The 18,784-nt window shown below is 31.6% G+C and overlaps 1 protein-coding gene across 10 annotated transcripts in view; it reads right to left on the bottom strand.

Moving 5' to 3' along the window:
• The window catches only part of CNOT2 (CCR4-NOT transcription complex subunit 2), a 153,932-nt gene that overhangs the window by 19,700 nt on the left and 115,448 nt on the right, over window positions 1–18,784 (bottom strand). For 9 of the 10 annotated variants that reach the window (XM_031939183.1, XM_031939186.1, XM_031939190.1 and 6 more), the window contains 4 exons: window positions 9,898–10,045; window positions 8,708–8,890; window positions 2,999–3,078; window positions 639–764 (listed from right to left, as the gene is read on the bottom strand). In XM_031939183.1, coding sequence (XP_031795043.1) covers window positions 639–764; window positions 2,999–3,078; window positions 8,708–8,890; window positions 9,898–10,045 — 537 coding nt within the window. Of the gene's footprint in view, window positions 1–638; window positions 765–2,998; window positions 3,079–8,707; window positions 8,891–9,897; window positions 10,046–16,366; window positions 16,825–18,784 lie in introns of those variants that run through there. The other variant, XM_012550478.3, reaches the window with a different exon arrangement.

The following is an 18,784-nucleotide window of genomic DNA, read 5'->3' as shown; positions in this document are numbered from 1 at the left end:
TTCACTTGATGAAGTCAAAGTTTACACATGATAGTTTTTCTCCTTTGTTTTTTCTTTCCCTCTCACTTGCAATGTTCTTTCTCTCACCTCTACCACAAAGAACCTCTTTAAGAAGAAGCTCAAGCATTACCTTCTTCACTAAGTCTTTCCTAGTTTTCCGTAATTTCTAGTACTTCCCCTCCTAAACTACTTTGTGTTTAATTTATTATAGATTATATTTATATGCAGCCACATCTTATCACCCTCATGACAAGTATCTTCCAAGTAGGAATGGTTTTGTTCTTTTTATTTACATCCCTGGCACCTAATACTATGCTTGGTCATTAGTAAATCTTGCATTAGTAAGTAACCATAAATTGTTATTTATTGATTAAAGTTGAATATGTTCTCTGGGAAAATATCTCAAAGATATAACTTATTAGTAAATTCTTGGTGTGTATCTATGCCTCACTGCTACACTTCACATTTATGGTTTTTTTCCTCACTCAAGATAACAAAATTTTGAAGCAAATATAGTCAAGGAGGTTTTTTAAAAACATTTTGAATATATTGATTATCCTAATCAACTGAAATACACTCACTGAAATTTCTTTTCATTTCCCAACTTAACGGTCTTCCCCCATCCCTCCTAAGCTTACCATAAGGAGCTCTTCCAGCTAAGGGGTTTATTAATGGAGTTGGGTTACCGCTTCCTTCCCTTCTGTTTCGATCTGCTAGCGCTGGAAAATCTGAAAGGTCCAATCCTGTCACATTTTCACTTCCATCTAAACAATGACAAAATATGTAAGTTATAAATCTTTGCATTCAAGTAAAATCTAATGATTTTAAGTAACCAAAAATAAATACCCAAGGAGAAATATAATGTTGCATGACTATTACTCAAAACACTGTACTAGCCATCATCATTATCCACCTAGGCTCAATGTTGGATCAAGATGTTTTATGCTTATAAAACAGCTGTGAGGTATGATTTCACATCTTCAGGTATTACCATTTAAAAAAAAAGTCATAAGACAAAACATTCTGAACTATGATAAATTCCTAAAATCTTAACATATTAAACATTTAAAAGGGGTATTTGGAAAATATTATAAAATTGCAGGATTAAGGTTAAGGAAGAATTGTAGAAATTTAGGTACTACTGTGATTAACTGCTTAAAATAAATTACACTAATTGTTTCTGAGAGTAATAAATGTTGATAAAGTATGTTTAAGCATAAAAAAATAAACTTCCCAAATTAATAAAACTTTAGAATCAGAAGGCTATTATTTACACTACTCAAAATGGATAGTTTGTTTGAAAACTAGATCAAAGTAAAAAAGTAGATAATTTTCTAAGATTTAAAATCGATACTTTAAGGATGATAATGTAGACAAAAATTCAAATATCAGTTAAACTGACAAAGCTGACAATTATATACCCTAAGGTGACAAAGTAATAAAATATAGGAAATTAAAAACAGGGAATGCAAGATGGACAATATGCATTCTTCATGGCTCTATTATTTCAGAACTTGGGAGGATTCATGACTTTGTGGGGTGTGCACTCACTTAACTAAAGCAGATTACATCCCTACTATAGAAACAATTTCAGATAATTACCATGAATGAAAAATGCCATCACCTTATCACATCCTAGAAATAAGTCTCTCAGAAATTAAGTAAATATTTTGTATTACAGCTTGACCTCCCCTTCCCCCCTTTACTTTTGATAAGTAAATTCTTTGATCTATTTAGGGCACTCTACATGTGGAAAACTCTTTACAAAGATGTAAACTCCTTCAAACTTCTACAATTCCCCCTCTATATATGCCATGCCATGATGATGCCTCGCTTTAAAAAGCTAAATTTAAAGCATTAAAAAAAAATAAGTAATGGAGGTACAAAAATTACAGTCAGATACTTTTTTATTAGGTAGCAATTGATAAAAAAAACCAAACAAACCCAAAACTATCATTTTAGTAATTTTCTTCGCATAAAATGTACCAAATGAATGTTTAAAAGTTATGCTAAAATTTTATAGCACAGTACATTGTGTCATGTCATGGAATTCTAGTATATTATAAACTATATAAAAGTCATAAGAAATAAATAAATCCCCAAATCTCATATTTCATTAACATTTTTATTTTCTAAAGAATTTTACTATTTTCTCATTTTAAAGATATTATTTATCTATAAAGTAATACTCAAAATTTTTAAAGTTCTATAAAAACTTAATTCTTTCTTCCTTGCTGAGCTTCCTGTTCAGGTTAAAACTATTCATTACTTAGAAAGCTAATAAGTCTATCTCACCTACTATTCTCTTACTTTTCTTCCATATCAATTTATTTCAACCTCAACTAAAAAATTTTTCTCCTTCCTTTCTGTTCCCATGCTCCCAGTTAGGGATCAACTCAAGTTTGAGGTTCTTCTTGTCTTTACCTTCCAACAGAGGTAAACTAGAGTCAGTGGTCTTGCTACTAAAGTTCCAGTAAAGGATTTGGTTAACACTGCATTACATTGAAAACTGCTTATGTCCAATTTTATTTTTCTTTCAATAACTGTGGTAAATATTCAGCTCATGAAAACTTAAAATTCAAAAATTATATACATGATTAAATATTGATGTTTTTTAAACCTATAGCTTTTTAAAGACTATTTTTCCATAGTCCTGGTGGGGAGAACAGCTTCTGAAGGACAATGATTTCTGATATGGAAGAGATCTTTGGAAAGGTGCTAATAATAGGGATGGCTAAAAGTTGCCAATATATTATAATAATTTATGTGTTATAAAATGTTCTTCAATGTTTCCAAGCAGACAGCCAACATAACATTATGTAGCTAAACAGCATCTCTCTATTACCACTAAGTAATTAGTAACATCAAAATATTAAGTTAATTCATAACAAAAATATTGTGTATCAAGCTGAACAACCAAAATGTGCTTTATGTTTCAATGATGCACAGGGTTTTGTTTTGTTTTTTTTCTATACTACTGTTTATGAAAGATGCTTACCTGTTCCATTAAAAATGTTACTTGATAGAGAGTTATTCATTCCAAATGCCTGATTCCTGTTCATTCCAAATCCAGACATACTGGGTACACAGAAAATAGTTTTAGATATAAGAACACTAACTTTCAACTGAGAAAAAAAAAAACAAGTACATACTTTTGATTTCCTTGTTTCAGATTAAATAAACTTTAGAAACTGATGTTAATTTCAGTTTGCTAAATGCAATTTTTGTTCTGCTTTAACTAGAATGATCTGTTAAAACCAAATGGATTAAGTACCAGGTTTGTTTGTTTGTTTGTTTTCTTAAAAGATTGTAATGAATAAAATGAACATGAATAAAAAGCATTTATACCTACCTAGGAAGATAAGAATGTTATAAGCAAAGTACCATTTAGTGAACAGACTAATTACTATCTTAGGAATAAATACAATGCTCAGTAGTTTTACTCTAAGATTAGTTGGTTTATATAAGTCTTCATTTTGTTACACTATAAAGAACATCATCACCAATGAATTAAACATGTTTCACAATATATTACTTCATAATGACCCTGATCTCTCAGGTTAAACTGTAAATTCCATGAGACCAAATGCCCAGTGTTTAGCTATTTTATTATCTCCCATCTACAGTTAACATTCCAAATGTCTGTTAAATCACATCCTTTTAAAGCACATTTATAAATTTTGAAAGGTCAAAATACATGAAAGTTACCATAAAATTAAATCTAAAGAAACCATGACATGTCTTCAATACTGGAAAAATCTGGAATTTTATCACTGTGGATACTATTTCTATTGACTCTGGATACAAGAAACTTATAGAAAGTCTTAAAGAGCTATGGTTCTCCAATCCAAGTTGAAAATCTACTGGCCAATCTCTGATAACAAACATCTCTGGACTTAATTATGGTAGTCTCAATTTAACAAGCATACAGTCCATCATTGGGTCTTTTCAACTCAGCAGGACTTGCCAGAGTTTATATTCCAATAATATAATCCTTAAGAACAAAAGATTGCCTCATGATAAGACATCAAAAAACTTACAAATAATTAAGAATTCTAATTTTTAAAAATGCAAATCTTATGTTGACAATGTATTACTACTTAAGACCTTTTATGTTCATTGTGACCAAAAGACCCACAGGTTTTCTAGTAAATATTGGAAAATTGCTTGATGAAAAAATCATCAAGTTGATGATAATGTAGAGTGGTCACTGGCTTTCTTTTAATCTATTCTTGTGAGGCTAGAGGGAAGTAAAAAATGTTTACAAGACATATAGCTAGAGGAAGCAAGCAAATGGCAGAAAGACAGATAGAGTTAAAATTGATAATGCAAGAAATATTCAAACACAACTGTTTCTTAGATGAGAAAATGTGCTATGGCACTTTAGAGCTTTGTATTTGACAAACATTTAAAAGGTGTTTATACAAAAAGCCAAAAAAAAATCTAACTATATTTTTAATATAAAAAAATAAAAATAACATGGATATGCTGCTAGAGATAGCTCAACCTGTTATTACATTTCTGATATGAGGATGTATACTTCAAAAAAAAAAGCAAACAACAAATCAGGGCTTGATTTATTTGTTGTCTAGACTTAAGTAATGTAGAAAATGTTAATAATGGAAATTAAACTTAAAATGTGTCACTCATACTTTTTTCCCCCAGAGTAAGCCATTAAACATATACAAGTATACTCCTGATAGTAATAGTAGCAAATATGTTCCAATTTTAGATTCATACAATGTATCTCATTTGTTCTGCATAACAACCCTAGGAGGTAGGTGTTATCTCAGATTTTACTGATGAGGAAACTGAGGAACAGAACTAGTGAGTGTCTATAGCAGGATTTGAATTCAGGTCTTGCTGACTCCAAGTTCAGCACTGTAACAACTGTGCTTCCTTGACATGAAAAATATTTAGTAGGATGAGCTAAAACAAGTATAAAAACAAATGAAAATATATTAGATTATAAGTACAAAAACACAATACAAAGGGGTATGAGATTAGATAGAGTACTCTAGATAAAAAATTAGCAAAGAAATGACATGTAAAATACTAGATAGCAGTAAATTACAAAAGGGTTGAATAAAAATAGGAACTTGTAGAATGAAGAATAAATAGAAACTGTGCTAACAACATAGAAATATTTGAAATATTTATAGGGTACAAACGTTATGTCAGGGTCTTCTAAAATTCTGATCCCCAAGTTCTTTTTCCAAACATTAATTAATCAATTAATACCTAATAATAAAGTTGGTTTTAAGAAATCTTGTGCTGGACATAACTAAATCATCTAAACCTGAAAACATTTAAATGTGGGTAAACAGTTCTTTGGAAACTATAAAAGTGAGAGAACCAATATAATCACACATTTCCCCTCTCCAAAACATTCTGCTTGACCTGGCCTTAAAAATAAAAATCAAAAAATATCTATGAAATCAATAGTTTCCAAAAGCAGAATGGCAAATCTTAACCAGGAAATGAGAAATTAATGCAAATAATTTCATACTTTACAAGGACATTTTGTAGTGTGTAAAGTCACTTTCACATTATGTCATCTTGAAATAGATATGGCATATCCATTTTACTGATGAAGCAAAAGAAATTAAGTGACTTGTTTAATTTGATAAGCCTAGGTAAATAGTAAACTTAGAACCCTTTTCTTCTGATTCAAAGTCCAGCATTCTTAAAGTTTGTCATGTAACCTCAGGAATAGAGTTGGTTTGAATGTTAAACAGAAAGTGCAAGACTTGTTTTAAACACAAGTTTTATTAAAAGAAAAACTTACCAGAAAAAATTACCTGAAGAAACCCAGCAACAGTCTTGATTCTAACTTATGATAATATATACTATTTTTAAAAAATAGATCTATGACATCATTGGTATATGTTATGATGCATAAACCAATACAAAGGATACTTGCTATACAAAGTAAAGACTTGGCTTTGGGGAGTTGAATAGAGCACTGAAAGTTTAAATGTATGTCAGAAGCAGGGCTCTAAGGTCAATTCTATACACTCTGCTGTGGTATCTATCCTAACAGCCACAAGTTGAAGCTTTCTTTGTATAATAAGGCTTTATTAATCATTATTAATTTTTTTTTTAAGTTTACAAAAATGATATGGGGAACTCTTAAGATAGATATAACAGTGAATCAAGAATGAGCCTTGGAGTTAGCCTGAGTTCAACTTAACGTTCCAGGAAGCTCTTTAAGAAGCAAAGATTCAGAGCAGCTGCCAATCTGCATCAAAAGAAGTTTCCCTCACTAGGAGGAAATGAAGTCACAGGTCCAATTCAAAAGTAAGATAGATCATTTAAACACATCTCCTAAAACGGCAAGCTATTAAAATGGACATTTTCATTCCTCAATATTGCACAAGGTAATAAATAACTGGTCTAGCTATTCTTTCTTCTCAATCAGGACACCTGGACAGCAGTTTCTTTGGTCAAATTCCTTGGTTCCTGGTACTATCACAGTTCATGCCTGTCAAACCTTAATCCTAGATTACAAAAATATGCCTCTTTCCTTCCTAAGCAAGTGATGTTGCCTGGACTGGGAGGAAGCAACAAAATTATGCTAACTGGGTATGCTCTAAATTTATGGCAGCTAATCTCAGCCACGCCCTTGCTATAGCACAGTAATACTACTACTTTCCTTAATTGATTTCCCATTGCACTTATGATAGTTGCTCTTTCAGTCCCTTTTTCTTAATATTCTCACTTTATCTAAGGAAGAGCTTTGCTTCATATTTCACTGAAAACATGAGGCCATTTGCCAAAAACTCACTCTTTTTTAACCTCCTCCTTATCTCATATCCTTGAATATGAAGTACCACTAACTTATTTTTCACTCCTACTTGCTGAGACTAACTCCTCTACAGGTGGAAGCAATATTCCATTTCTTTCTATCTTCTCCAATAGATTAAACTGACTCAACAGCACCCTCATTTTCTCTAAAATCTTCAATCTTCCCCAATCTCTCAGACTTCACGGACTGCCTACATGCTCAATTCTTCATCATCCTAAAAAACAACCAATCCCCCTCCCCCTCAATAAACCTTCATTAAATTCTGATAAGCCTGTCAGCTATTGACCTATATCTTTCCTCCTTATCTCAATTAAGAAAGCCATCAAGACTAGAAGCTTTCACTTTCTTTCCTACTTCATCACTCAACTGAAGGCCCCTTCTCAAGTTATCAATGAGTTCTTAAATGACAAAATTAATGGACTAGTACACTGGTCACCCTCTTCTGTATACTCTATCCTCTTTGAGTTTTTGTGGTTCTGTTTTGGCTTGGTACTGTTATTTGATTAACAATTGGGATCTTTGATGGATCTTTATCCACATCATACTCCTTAACTTTGAATATCCCTCAAGGCTTTTATCTTGGTCCTTTTTTTTTCTTTACATATTCCCTCACTTGATAATTTCATTACATGCTATATGTTCCATTACCATGTTTAGGCAGATGACTGTCAGATATGCTGAGTCGTTGTCACTGTCCTAGACTCTAGTCCTCCTTTAGCAACTGTCAGATATTTTGAACTCAGATTTCCTAATGGATTCTCAAACTCAACCAAGACAAAATTTTGTCTTTCCCCTCAAGCTCTCTCATCTTCTGAAATTCCCTATTACTGTCTATAAGCCTTATAATTACCCAAGTTCTAAAATTCAGTGATTCCATAACTAGTTTCTCTTGTTTACCACACGTATTCAATTAGTTTCTAATACAAATTATTTCTTTCTTTAGTTCATCTGTTATAGATGTATGCTCTCTACTCACACAACTATTAGTGCTGATTCTCTTGATTGACGATAGTAATAGTCTTTAAATTGGCATTCCTGCCTCAATCTATCTTCCATTAATTAATCGGACCATATCATCCCCCTGCTCAATAAACTCTATTGGCTCCTTATTATTTCTAATATCAATTATAAGGTCCTTTTGTTTGCAATTTCGAGCTTTTTATAACTTACCTTCTTCCTATCTTTCCAATTTTTTAATATTCTACTCCTTTCCACATACTCTTATGACTCAGCCAGATTAGCCAACAGCTGATCCTCAAACACCCACTTTGTCTCCTATTTCTGTGCTTTTGCAAAGCCTGTTCCTCATGCCTGAAATGCTCTTTGTTCCAATATTCACCCTTAGGATACCAAGAGTTAAGACTCTACTCTAGCACTATCTACTTTAGGAGGCCTTTTCTGGTCTCCCTAGCTGACAGAATCCTCTTCTCTAAGGTGACTTTCTATTTATGATATATTTATCTTGTATATTCTGTTAATATATGTTCTTTCCCCCCACTAAAATGTAAGCTCTTGGAGGCAAGAGACTTTATAAAATTAATTTTCTTTATTTCCAGCACTTATCATAGTGCCTGATACACAGTACTCATTTAATAATGTTTATTTATTGGTTAATAAAAGTGCACATTTAAATATGATAAAACAAGTAAGTAATCTTCCCACCCTTCACCATCCTTGGGGAAAAAAAACAAAACTTTAAGGCCAGAGAGTGTGGGCAAAATTGAGATGGAAAAGAAATGAAATCTTTGATCACAAGTATGAGATGATATATCATCATGAATTCATAGATAAAAGAGGATATGAGCAGAGTTGTGGGCATGAATAGCAATGCTGGCAACAAGCCAAAAGATAACAAGAAAGACAATTCATATACATGCAACATGATCTAATTTACCTTACCTGTTCACAGTAAAAGGTTGTCTAGAGGGTTGCTGCTTTGGCATACATATTATGCTTGGCGAGCTTCTGTTAGGGCTACCTAACCCTGAACTGCTCATGCTATTTGTCCTGCTGGCAATTCCAATACCTTGACCAACCTGGGAGTGGTTAATCATATTCCTAGGATTCATAGGTAATATACCCCTGAAAAAGAAATCATTTATAAAAAAATGGGTCTTTCGAATCCCTCATTAAATTTCTAAATGAAAATTTCTATCATAATTTAGATTTCCTAATCTATTTTTTACAATATCATTCAAATTTACTATGTTCTTCATATTCTTTCTCTGGATACTGGTGGAAGAACAGGTAAATCACAATAAGCATTAATGGAAGAAGAAAGATAAAATACTGTTAATCTTAAATAATGGGAAAGAATACTTTGATATGAAATGCCCAAGAATATGACCCTTCTAAAATTAAAGCACAAATTCTTACTTTCTGTCAACAAATGGCAAATTACAAGGAATGGAAAGTAACATGTACTCTTATAACCAATTGCTCCAGTCCTATCTAACTTTTTTGAGGGGAAGAAGAAATGGGAGCAAGGGGGAAGATATTTGTTAGAATGACTAATGTGTCCAAACAAAATGAAGCAATAAATCTTGCAGCATCAAATTTCTTTTAAAAGAATATCCTGCCAGGAGGGGATAAAAGAAGGGGGGAGGGGAAGAGGCAGCTAGGTGGCGCAGTAGACAGAGCACCAGCCCTGAAGTTAAGGAGGACCTAAGTTCAAATCTGGTCCGACACTTAACAATTCCTAGCTGTGTGACCCTGGGCAAGTCACTTAACCCCAACTGACCCACAAATACATGAAGAAAAATAATAATAATTAATAATTTCTTAATACTTTGTGCAGCATTTATTGGTTTTGACCTTAACTCTATAAGGGAACATGTATTTTGCAAATGTTTCACCCTATTACAACATAAATATTTAAATTAAATGAAAAGTTTAAGGGCAGTACATCAATTTCCTGTCTCAATGAAAAGCACTAACCAAAAAAAAATAGGTGTTTCCATATATATATATATATATAATATATATATAGTTATAGTTATTACTTGTTATTAATAGATTATCTTTTTCAGAACATATGTGTGTGTACACATACAGATTTTAAAGACATATTTGAAATCACTAATAAATACCTGCTTGGAGATGGAGGTGTGTGAAGCGACATTGTTGGTACCCCTGTTGTTGGCGTGACGTGGCTTGGTAACTGAGTTCCTTGTGATAAGCTGCGATTTAACTGAGGAGTATTGTTGCTCATTCCTCTCATTGGAAGGCCCAGTGCACCTATTAAAAATTATAAGAGGGAAGAATAACTAATTTTGAAAGGTTTTAAAATATGCATTAAGAAATTGCAAAATTACAAATTTCTAATGATATAAGTTAAATTTCTCTGGATGGTATTTTAAAAGAAATTTCTACATCAAAATATAATCTATAAGATTTAAAAATTTTGTCCAATTATGTCCATAATTTAACAACAGATTTATGTGCTTTATTAAAGTCCAAGAACTAGTTTTGAGTTGTTTTATTAAGATCAATGTACAATGTCATACTTTAGAATCTGTTTCTATTAAGCTTTTTATTTGCCAACTTAACACATCAGCTACTTTATTAAAACGCTCAATTCTGTTTAGTTTATATTATTTTAATTTCAATTACTTAGTGTGAAACATAATAAAGTTGAGAAAATATTTCCATTTAGAGAATATATTCACAAATAAAAAAATTATGCTATTAAAGGTTAACCAAAAGTCTATTCTAAATATACCATTGGGGTTTGTCTACCAACCTTTTAAAGAAGGATTTCATTTCAGACCTCTGATACTAATATGAGGTGTTTTAAATAAGTAAATTTCCCACAAAACTTAACCATTTGTAAACTAAAACATAGTAAATTGAGTAGCCTTTAACAGTAATTTTTTTTTAAAACCGGAAATACAGAAAAATATTTAATCTATGTTCTTCATAGCTCAGAGATACACCTCTTCTCCATAAAATTAAGTTTTCTAACTTTGAACTGTAGAGCCAGAAAGGCTATTTCACTGTACAGATGAGGAAATTGAAGGCCTACTACTTCTATGTCTGCTCTTAACAGCAACTTCTCTCCTAGACCTTTTAATTCATAGCTTGTAATCTACTATAAATGGGCAAGCAAAGAAAATCACAACAATTTAGATCTGGAAAGACTTTGGAGATCATTTAATTTTATAAATGATGAACCCCCTAAATTAAAGTGAACTACACAGATGTCAGAGCCAAAATTGAAACCCAGATTTCCTACGATCAAACACTTACTCTATACATAGAAAATATGCTGTGTTAATTATATATGTCTGACTGATGTCTCTGAGTTCATAAAAGATTTGTTTATTTCTAGAGTCTAAATTTATAAATACTTCAGTACTTAAAAGATATGTGAATTCATCTGTGATTTTATACATGGTAAGATTATGTTCTACAAAGCTCAGGAAATTTGTGCAAAAGAACAAAGGGAAATAGTAAAATAAAGAAAAATGGCAGAAAATGCCCAATTCTCTCCCCTTAACTTTAATAATCACTTTGCTTACTCTAAAAATCAATCAACATTTCACTAATTTGAGGACTACTACAATTTTTCATATTTTTTTTTTAAATGCTGTGAAAATGTAGTTAGGAATTACATGTTAATTAAGCATCAACAAAGCCCTAAGTGAAGAATTAATGAATTAAATATAGCACATTAGTACTGTGGTCACACTGTGAGACTCACATTTTCAAAACTTTCTTACCAGAAAAATGTTTCCCAGATACTATGAATGTAATGATGAAAAAATTTTTTATTCTCTAGCATAATAAAATACTATTTCTCAGTTTCTGTATCATAACAAATTTTTACAATACAAAGCTAATTTGTTAAACAGGAAGCTGATAAGCTTAAAATTCAGGCCACAAACCTCCTTGATTTCTATGGACCCAAAACCCATAATTATCATATACATTATGCTTACTAATGTTTAATTTTGAAATGAAAAACCATGAAGAAGCTGACCCCAAGTCATTTATTACTTCTGGGAAGTGCACAATGTCTTGAGACTCTCAATAAGGCAATTAAAACTGACTCTCTCGAGGCCCAACAGAGAAGAGTGGATTGGAAAGGAAAAGCCCAAGGAAGCAACATAAGAATTATTTCTTTATATGAATACAAATACAGGAATATTTATATAAAATATAAATGTGAATATTTACATGAATATGAATACAAATATAATTACAAAATACATATGAATATAAATACAAACTTCAATCTAGGTTCATATTCCTCTCTGCTCCCAACATAACTTCTTCTATTTCAATTGTTATTCTTGCTCTCTCTAGTAGAGGGTCCTTGACTTTCTATGTAAGTGTCATATACTCCTTTGACAGTTTGGCAAAGTCCACAGAACCCTTTTAAAAATAATGTCTATTATCTACATTAATAATTGAAGGACATGCTAAATTATAATTAAAAGTTATTGAAAATAAAAGTGTGATTTTTTTTCCTAAGTTCATAACTCCTTACCTCTTCATCCCTTCCTACCCTTCCTGAAATCTATTCATAGACACTGGAGAGTCTAGGTTAAAAAATCTTACTGTATATATCATTTTATCCTAAAAGTATAATTTTAGTTATAGGTGTCCCAATGAGATTTATTTCTTATGCTCCCTGGCCTGGAAGTGGAATCACAGAATATTAAAGGCTAAAAGTACCTAAAAGAAAAAGATCATTCAGTTCAGTATTCATTTTATAGATGAAGTAACTGACACAGATTTAGAAATTTGTCCAAGGTCACAATTAGAGGCAGGAAACAAACTTTCCTGAATTAAAATTTAGTGCTCTTTTCACTACACAACAGATAACACAAATTATAGAGAAGTATAGAGGCAAAAAAAAAAAAAAAAAAAAAATTCTCTTTTAAAGCTCAATTCAAACAATACCTCTTCTCTCACAAATAATACTTTTCCCTGAAGCCATATTTAATCCTCAGAATAAAAAACAATTTCCTTAGATGGCAAAGAGCAATTTGACACCTTTCTCTAAGTCATAAAGTTTAACTTAGATTAAATTCTTCCTCTTTCTTTCCTCATCCTTATGTTTATTTTCTCTTCTTTTTCTTCTAATTTTTCCTGCTTTCTTTCCCATTTTATTATTTTCCTTTCTCAGTCTTCTTCCATTCTCCATCTTTTTCACTGTAAGCAAAAAAATGTCTTTTTGCCTGCTATGATTACCCTTGACTACTACAAAAGTTAAGCTACAGTTACTCAACTTTTTTCATGCATTTCCCCAAATACATTCATGGTTTTTCATAAAAATAACATCAGAAAAGTTAAGGTATCAAACCAAAAAAATTTCTAAAGCAAGTCTTTTAGAGAAGAACTAACCATAACAAAATATTTACTCAAGTATAAGTTCACATACTTTCTTCAGTCAAAGTCAAAGAAGATGGCATTAATAAAGGAAATGCAGAGATAATCTGAAATATTCATATTTTATCACTTAATATTCACCCTATTCCCTCCAGAAAATAATTAGCATTTAAATGTCAGTCTCTGTCTAAGGAAAATGCTAACTAATAAAACAAAAAACAAAAAAAACAAAAAAAAAGAAAAAGAAAAAAGAGGTCAAAAAGAGCTGAAAAAGACAGGAAAATTGGAATGGGATAATTTCATGAGATAATCAGTCTTCAGATATTTAAGAATATAAGATTTAATCTCAAAGCTCTTGTTATTAGGAAACAAATTGGTTTAATTCATTTGCTGAACTCTCATAGCTAATATATTTGACACAACTACAAAAATAGTTCAGAATAATAGTTCTTGCTTGCCTGCCTCAAGTCTCACAACTTCAGTCCATCTCAAACATTGTGCCAAAGTAATTTTCCTTAAAGGAAAATCTGATTTTGTCAGTCCATGGCAAAATCAGTTTCAGTAGTGACCTAAGAATTGTCTTAGAGAAAATAAAAACTCTCCTTTAACTTGTAATACTCCCCAAAACATGACCCCAACCTATTTTTATCCCTCTCATTGCCCATTACTTCCTTTCCCAAAATATGCAAGCAAACCTTCTTTCTGTTCCTCACAGAGATTACTTCATCTTTCACTGTACAGTGGCCATTCTCCATGGAAGGAATTCACTCAGAGAAGGGAATACTGTCCTCCTCATAGAGTACCTACCTCTCCTCCTTCAAGCCACAGCTCAAGAACCATCTTCTGCACAAAATCTTTTTGATTATCTTCCCAGCTGTAACTATCTTGTTATGTGTCCTTTGCTACTTTGTATTTAACTATTTTGGGTATCCATGTGTGTACGTGTGTACTCCCTTTATAGTTACTTTATTTTATATTGACTGATATATGAACTTAATGTCTTCCTCCATTAGATGATGGAGCTTCTTTATAAGCTCCCTGTAAGTAGGGATTGTTTTAATTTTTTTTCAATTGTATCCCTAGTGTCTAGGAGAGATCCTGGCACATTAGTAGGCACATAACAAATGCTTACTGATTGATTTATTAAACTTCAGTTTCAAATACACACCAAATCAAATGATTAATATTTATTTAATTAGAAAGGATCACTGCAAACCTTTTATTTTCTTGTATATTTATACCAAACAAGAGCTATATGAGCAAAATCAGCACATAATGTCTTGGAATATGATGACTAAACAAACTACAAATAGAAATATTTTGCCACTGGTAAACTACTATAATAAAAATCAATTCAATGATCATTTATTATATAACTACTATGAATGGAGGACTCTGCTAGATACATATTAGTAGAGGAATAGGACATGATAACTATTATGCACAAAAGTACATAATCAGAAAAGTATAAAATCTGATGGCTCCTCTGCAAAATTAATCTTTCTTGACTTCTTTGAGGCAGTTGATACTACTGACTACCTTTTGCTTCCTGGATACTCTCTCCTGTCTAGATTTTCATGACTATGGCTCTTTCTTGGCTATCCTCCCATCAATCTTTTAAAGCTGCCCAGCATTTGTGCTCTCTTTTTTCTGTCTCTGTCTCACCTTATCAGCAAACTATTTCTCTTGTTATCATCTTGTAGATAACTCCTAAATACCATAAAAGAGTTCAAGGAATATCTGCTGCTATGTTTTTAAGTCAGTATCAGCTGACAACTAAAGAAATTACATTTTCCCCAAATCACATAGCAGAAAAAGGCCCCCTTTTCTGCTATAGAGTACATAAAAATTTTTGAGTAACGTAAGCACTCTATAATCAATCTAGTTTAATGGATCTGAGAAAGATGAATATTAAACATTAAATTTGTGAAAATAAATTGAACAGCAAAAAAGAAAGAGACTGGAATTAAAGAAGAAGAAATGACAATATCTGAAGGATGTGAGAATTTTATAAAGGAAAAAGGGAGAAACAGGAGGATGCTAAAGTTGATAAGACAAGGGAAACAAAGTTGAGTATGACAACTCGTAGCAGTTGCTACAAACTGGGAAAAGGTAAGGAGAAGACCCATAAAAGCAAGTAACATGAAGGATAAGGACTGAGGAGCTTACTTCCAGATACCATGGAGAGCAGAAGAAAGTTTGTAATGACATGTAAAGATTGATATTTTTCTTTCTATAATAGCCAAGAATTTGTCATCTATGCTTAAAACTTCAGCACAGATCTACACCTAGAAGAGAAGGTAAAAGGGCATTAAAAAATACCTTTCCGTTCTCTGGTATAAAAAAGACATCTCTTTTCTTTCTTTCTTTTTTTTAAAGAAGGCATTCAATTAGAGGAAAAGAAAAAAAAAAAAAAAAAGCCAAACAAATCCTAAAAAAAAGATTTGGAAAGAGAAGAAAATTCTAACATGTCACAAGTCTAAAAACTGAGAGAAGAGAAAATAAAGAAAAAGACTACAGCTTATCAGATGCTAAATAAAAGATATATAGCTCTTGCAAAAGATTAGAACACAGAACCTCTAAGAAGGAAGCTTATTATATAAGGAATATAGCATTAGGTAAGAGATTATCTTAATGGCTAAGAGTCTATTAGATAACTAAAATGGTCTGCAAATTAACTGTGACAAAAAAAAATTAAATTTATTTACATATTAGTTAAGTCTTACAACTTTTTACATTTAAAAAAAAGGTTAAACATGCACTATGTCCTTCTTTTGCTGCAGTCACTTGTTTTATATACAATTTGGCAATGACTCCCCAATATATGGACACATTCATTAGTTCATCATGAGATCATATATCACACTGGAAAAAGTGAACCTTTGAAGAAAGTCCATTTTTGCAAATCTGGCCTTGATCATAGCCAAGTGGTTTTCAACAGAGTTTAAATAAAAGCAAGTTCCTAAGCATTAAATGAACATTTATCTCCATCTCTTGAATAAATTTCTGAGCATGTTGCAATGTTCTATGTTCACTGAGGATTTCTGTAATTTTGAATAATTCTATGTTTCAGTATGTCAATATATTTATCAGCATTGGCACTGCCTCATAGACATAAGACTGCCATGGAGGACAAGTGAAATCTTAAAAAATTCCCAAAACATTTTTTTTTGGTGGCTGTTTAACAATCTGATGAAGATATTCAGATCTTATAAAGATTACCTGGACTTCTGACAACAGTTTTGGTATAACCTTGAACAAAAAAGTAAGCTTCATCAGTTTCACTGTAAAAATGCCTTTTTTTCCCAATTTTTCAGTATACTACATTTTGTATATCTCGTTCATGACATTTTCTTTCTTCATATCAAATTTTTAAAAAAATGTGTCTTCTCACTGTTCTTCCAGCTTCAAGAAAACTACTCCACATTCTGAAGATCTTCTTTGTTTTCTGAGGATTAATTAGGTTGTTTTGTAGGAAGTTTGCCAGTTCTTGGCACTGTTTTTTGTTTCTGAATATATTCTATGTGACTGGTCCTTTTTCACATGGGCTTGAATGATCCTTGAAATGTCTGACTTCCCCACACCAACAATTGCTTCAATATCTCTAACAGTCACTGAAGTGTGCTCTTTAAGAGCTACAACTTCTGCAGGTGTTCTTGGAGTAATATCCATTCTTTTAAACTACAGAATTAAAAACATAACAAGAGAGCAATGTTTTTATGGCATAAAATCCAAATCGAATACTCAAGTGACAGAGAACTAAATAAAAGTGAAGAATCAGCTCAGTTCATTTTCAACTGGTCTGATATTCTGAGTTAGCCCAATATCAGCAATATACACTCATGATTACTAATGTCACACAGTGAACTATTATAATCACTGTTTATTCCAAGTAATTCACATGACTATATTTGTTAATTTCACTATAATAATACAGAAGTTTCCTATCTTGCTGTGTATGTCTGCAGAACAGGTAAAGTGATAGTAAGAACAATCAGCTCCAAAGCTCTAAAAAGATCTAAGTCATAAAGCTCAGCTAACTGCATTCCTTACTACTAAAAGAACTAATAAATGGAATGGCTGGTCATTATCAATGGTTTTTGGAAGATCATGGTGAAAAACAAAAGGTATCACTGGACCAAAGAGTAAACTATAGGCCAGTGACCTTGATGTTAATTTCTGGAAAAATCTAGACTATATTATCAAAATGAAGCAAATGAATACTCAGGAATTAATCACAAAAAGCCAACATGATATGCATATCAGACTAACACTATTTTCCTTTTTTGGACAACTTTCAGACAGGCAGATGAGAAAATTATCACAGAAAAAAGCTTACCTAAATTTGATGAAAGTATTTGAAAAAGTCTCAGAGAAGATACAAATGTAGATTAGAGACCTTAAATTAGATGGATTCAGAAATTGCTGCTGGTAATAGTTGCATGATTATGCATAATTTAACCTACTGTCACTAGAGTTTCCTCAACTAGAAAATAAGAACAATAAGATTTACACAACTTAATTCACAGGGTGCTGGAAGGAAAGCACCTTAAATATTATGTAATTATACTGCTGATAAAGTGAATTAAGCACCAACCAACTTAGAGTGGAGAATAAGAGCCTACATGAGAACTGCTATCTAGCTTGATAAAACTAAATGATAATAAATGATAATAAATAAATCGACTTTATTTATAAGGAAAGGGGTAAGGGAAATGGCAGGATAAAACAGAAGCTATAATTTTAAAAGAAGGAAGAAAAAAATTGTTTTGGTGTCCTAACTCTAGCTTTTCTAGAATTGGTCTGATTTTCTGTACAAATAGATCCAAAATATGTTAGTGAAAAACAGGGCCTGCTAATTCAAAATTATGCTTCACAGATAACAATTTAATAGTATGTATATCCATTTTAGATCCTGATAGAGAAACCACAATTAGTTTTCAAGATCTTCTCTCTTTTTAAATTTTCTTTTCTTTTTTTGTTTTGTTTTGTTATGGAGAACAAATACTTCAGTGAGCAAAGAATAAGAGAAAGGATCATAAAATATAACAAACTACATAGTTTATTTTTTAAAATATGTATAAATTTAATAATGTAACAAAATTTCTTTATTTGTATTTCTCTTGAACTATTTTTTGGGTGCCTTTTAAAAAGTCTTATTGATCCTCTTTTTAAAATGGTTAGCACTAAATACTGCCTCTTCCTCCCAATAGTCAAGTAAAACAAACCAACAAATTGGTCTTGTCTCTGAATTCATGTCTGATTCTGTAACTCTTAATTTTATCACCTCACTGTCAAACGATGGGAGGCATGTTTCATTATCAGTCTTTTGAAGACTTTTTGGACACTGTTAAACAGATACTTTTCTTTTTACAATCTTTGTAAGTGATAACCTGGTTCAATGTAAAAAAAAATTCAACTTACTATTTTCATTTCAAATACAAACCCTATTTTCTCCCTATGAATTTAATACTAACCAGATAGGAGTACACTAAGAGGTTCAAAAAGAAACAATAGATTGTGAACATATTTTGTATTTTATCCTCAAATATGAACAATAGGGATAGAACTTGACAGTTTATTAAAATTGCTTCTATTTTACTATATTACTCACAAAATCCTAATACTTATGCTAAGGAG

This window comes from Sarcophilus harrisii, chromosome 5 (genome assembly GCF_902635505.1).
Source record: "Sarcophilus harrisii chromosome 5, mSarHar1.11, whole genome shotgun sequence".
Classification (NCBI taxonomy): domain Eukaryota; kingdom Metazoa; phylum Chordata; class Mammalia; order Dasyuromorphia; family Dasyuridae; genus Sarcophilus; species Sarcophilus harrisii.
The sequence above is the reverse complement of the archived record's forward strand: the minus strand, read 5'-3'. Positions and strand labels throughout refer to the sequence as shown.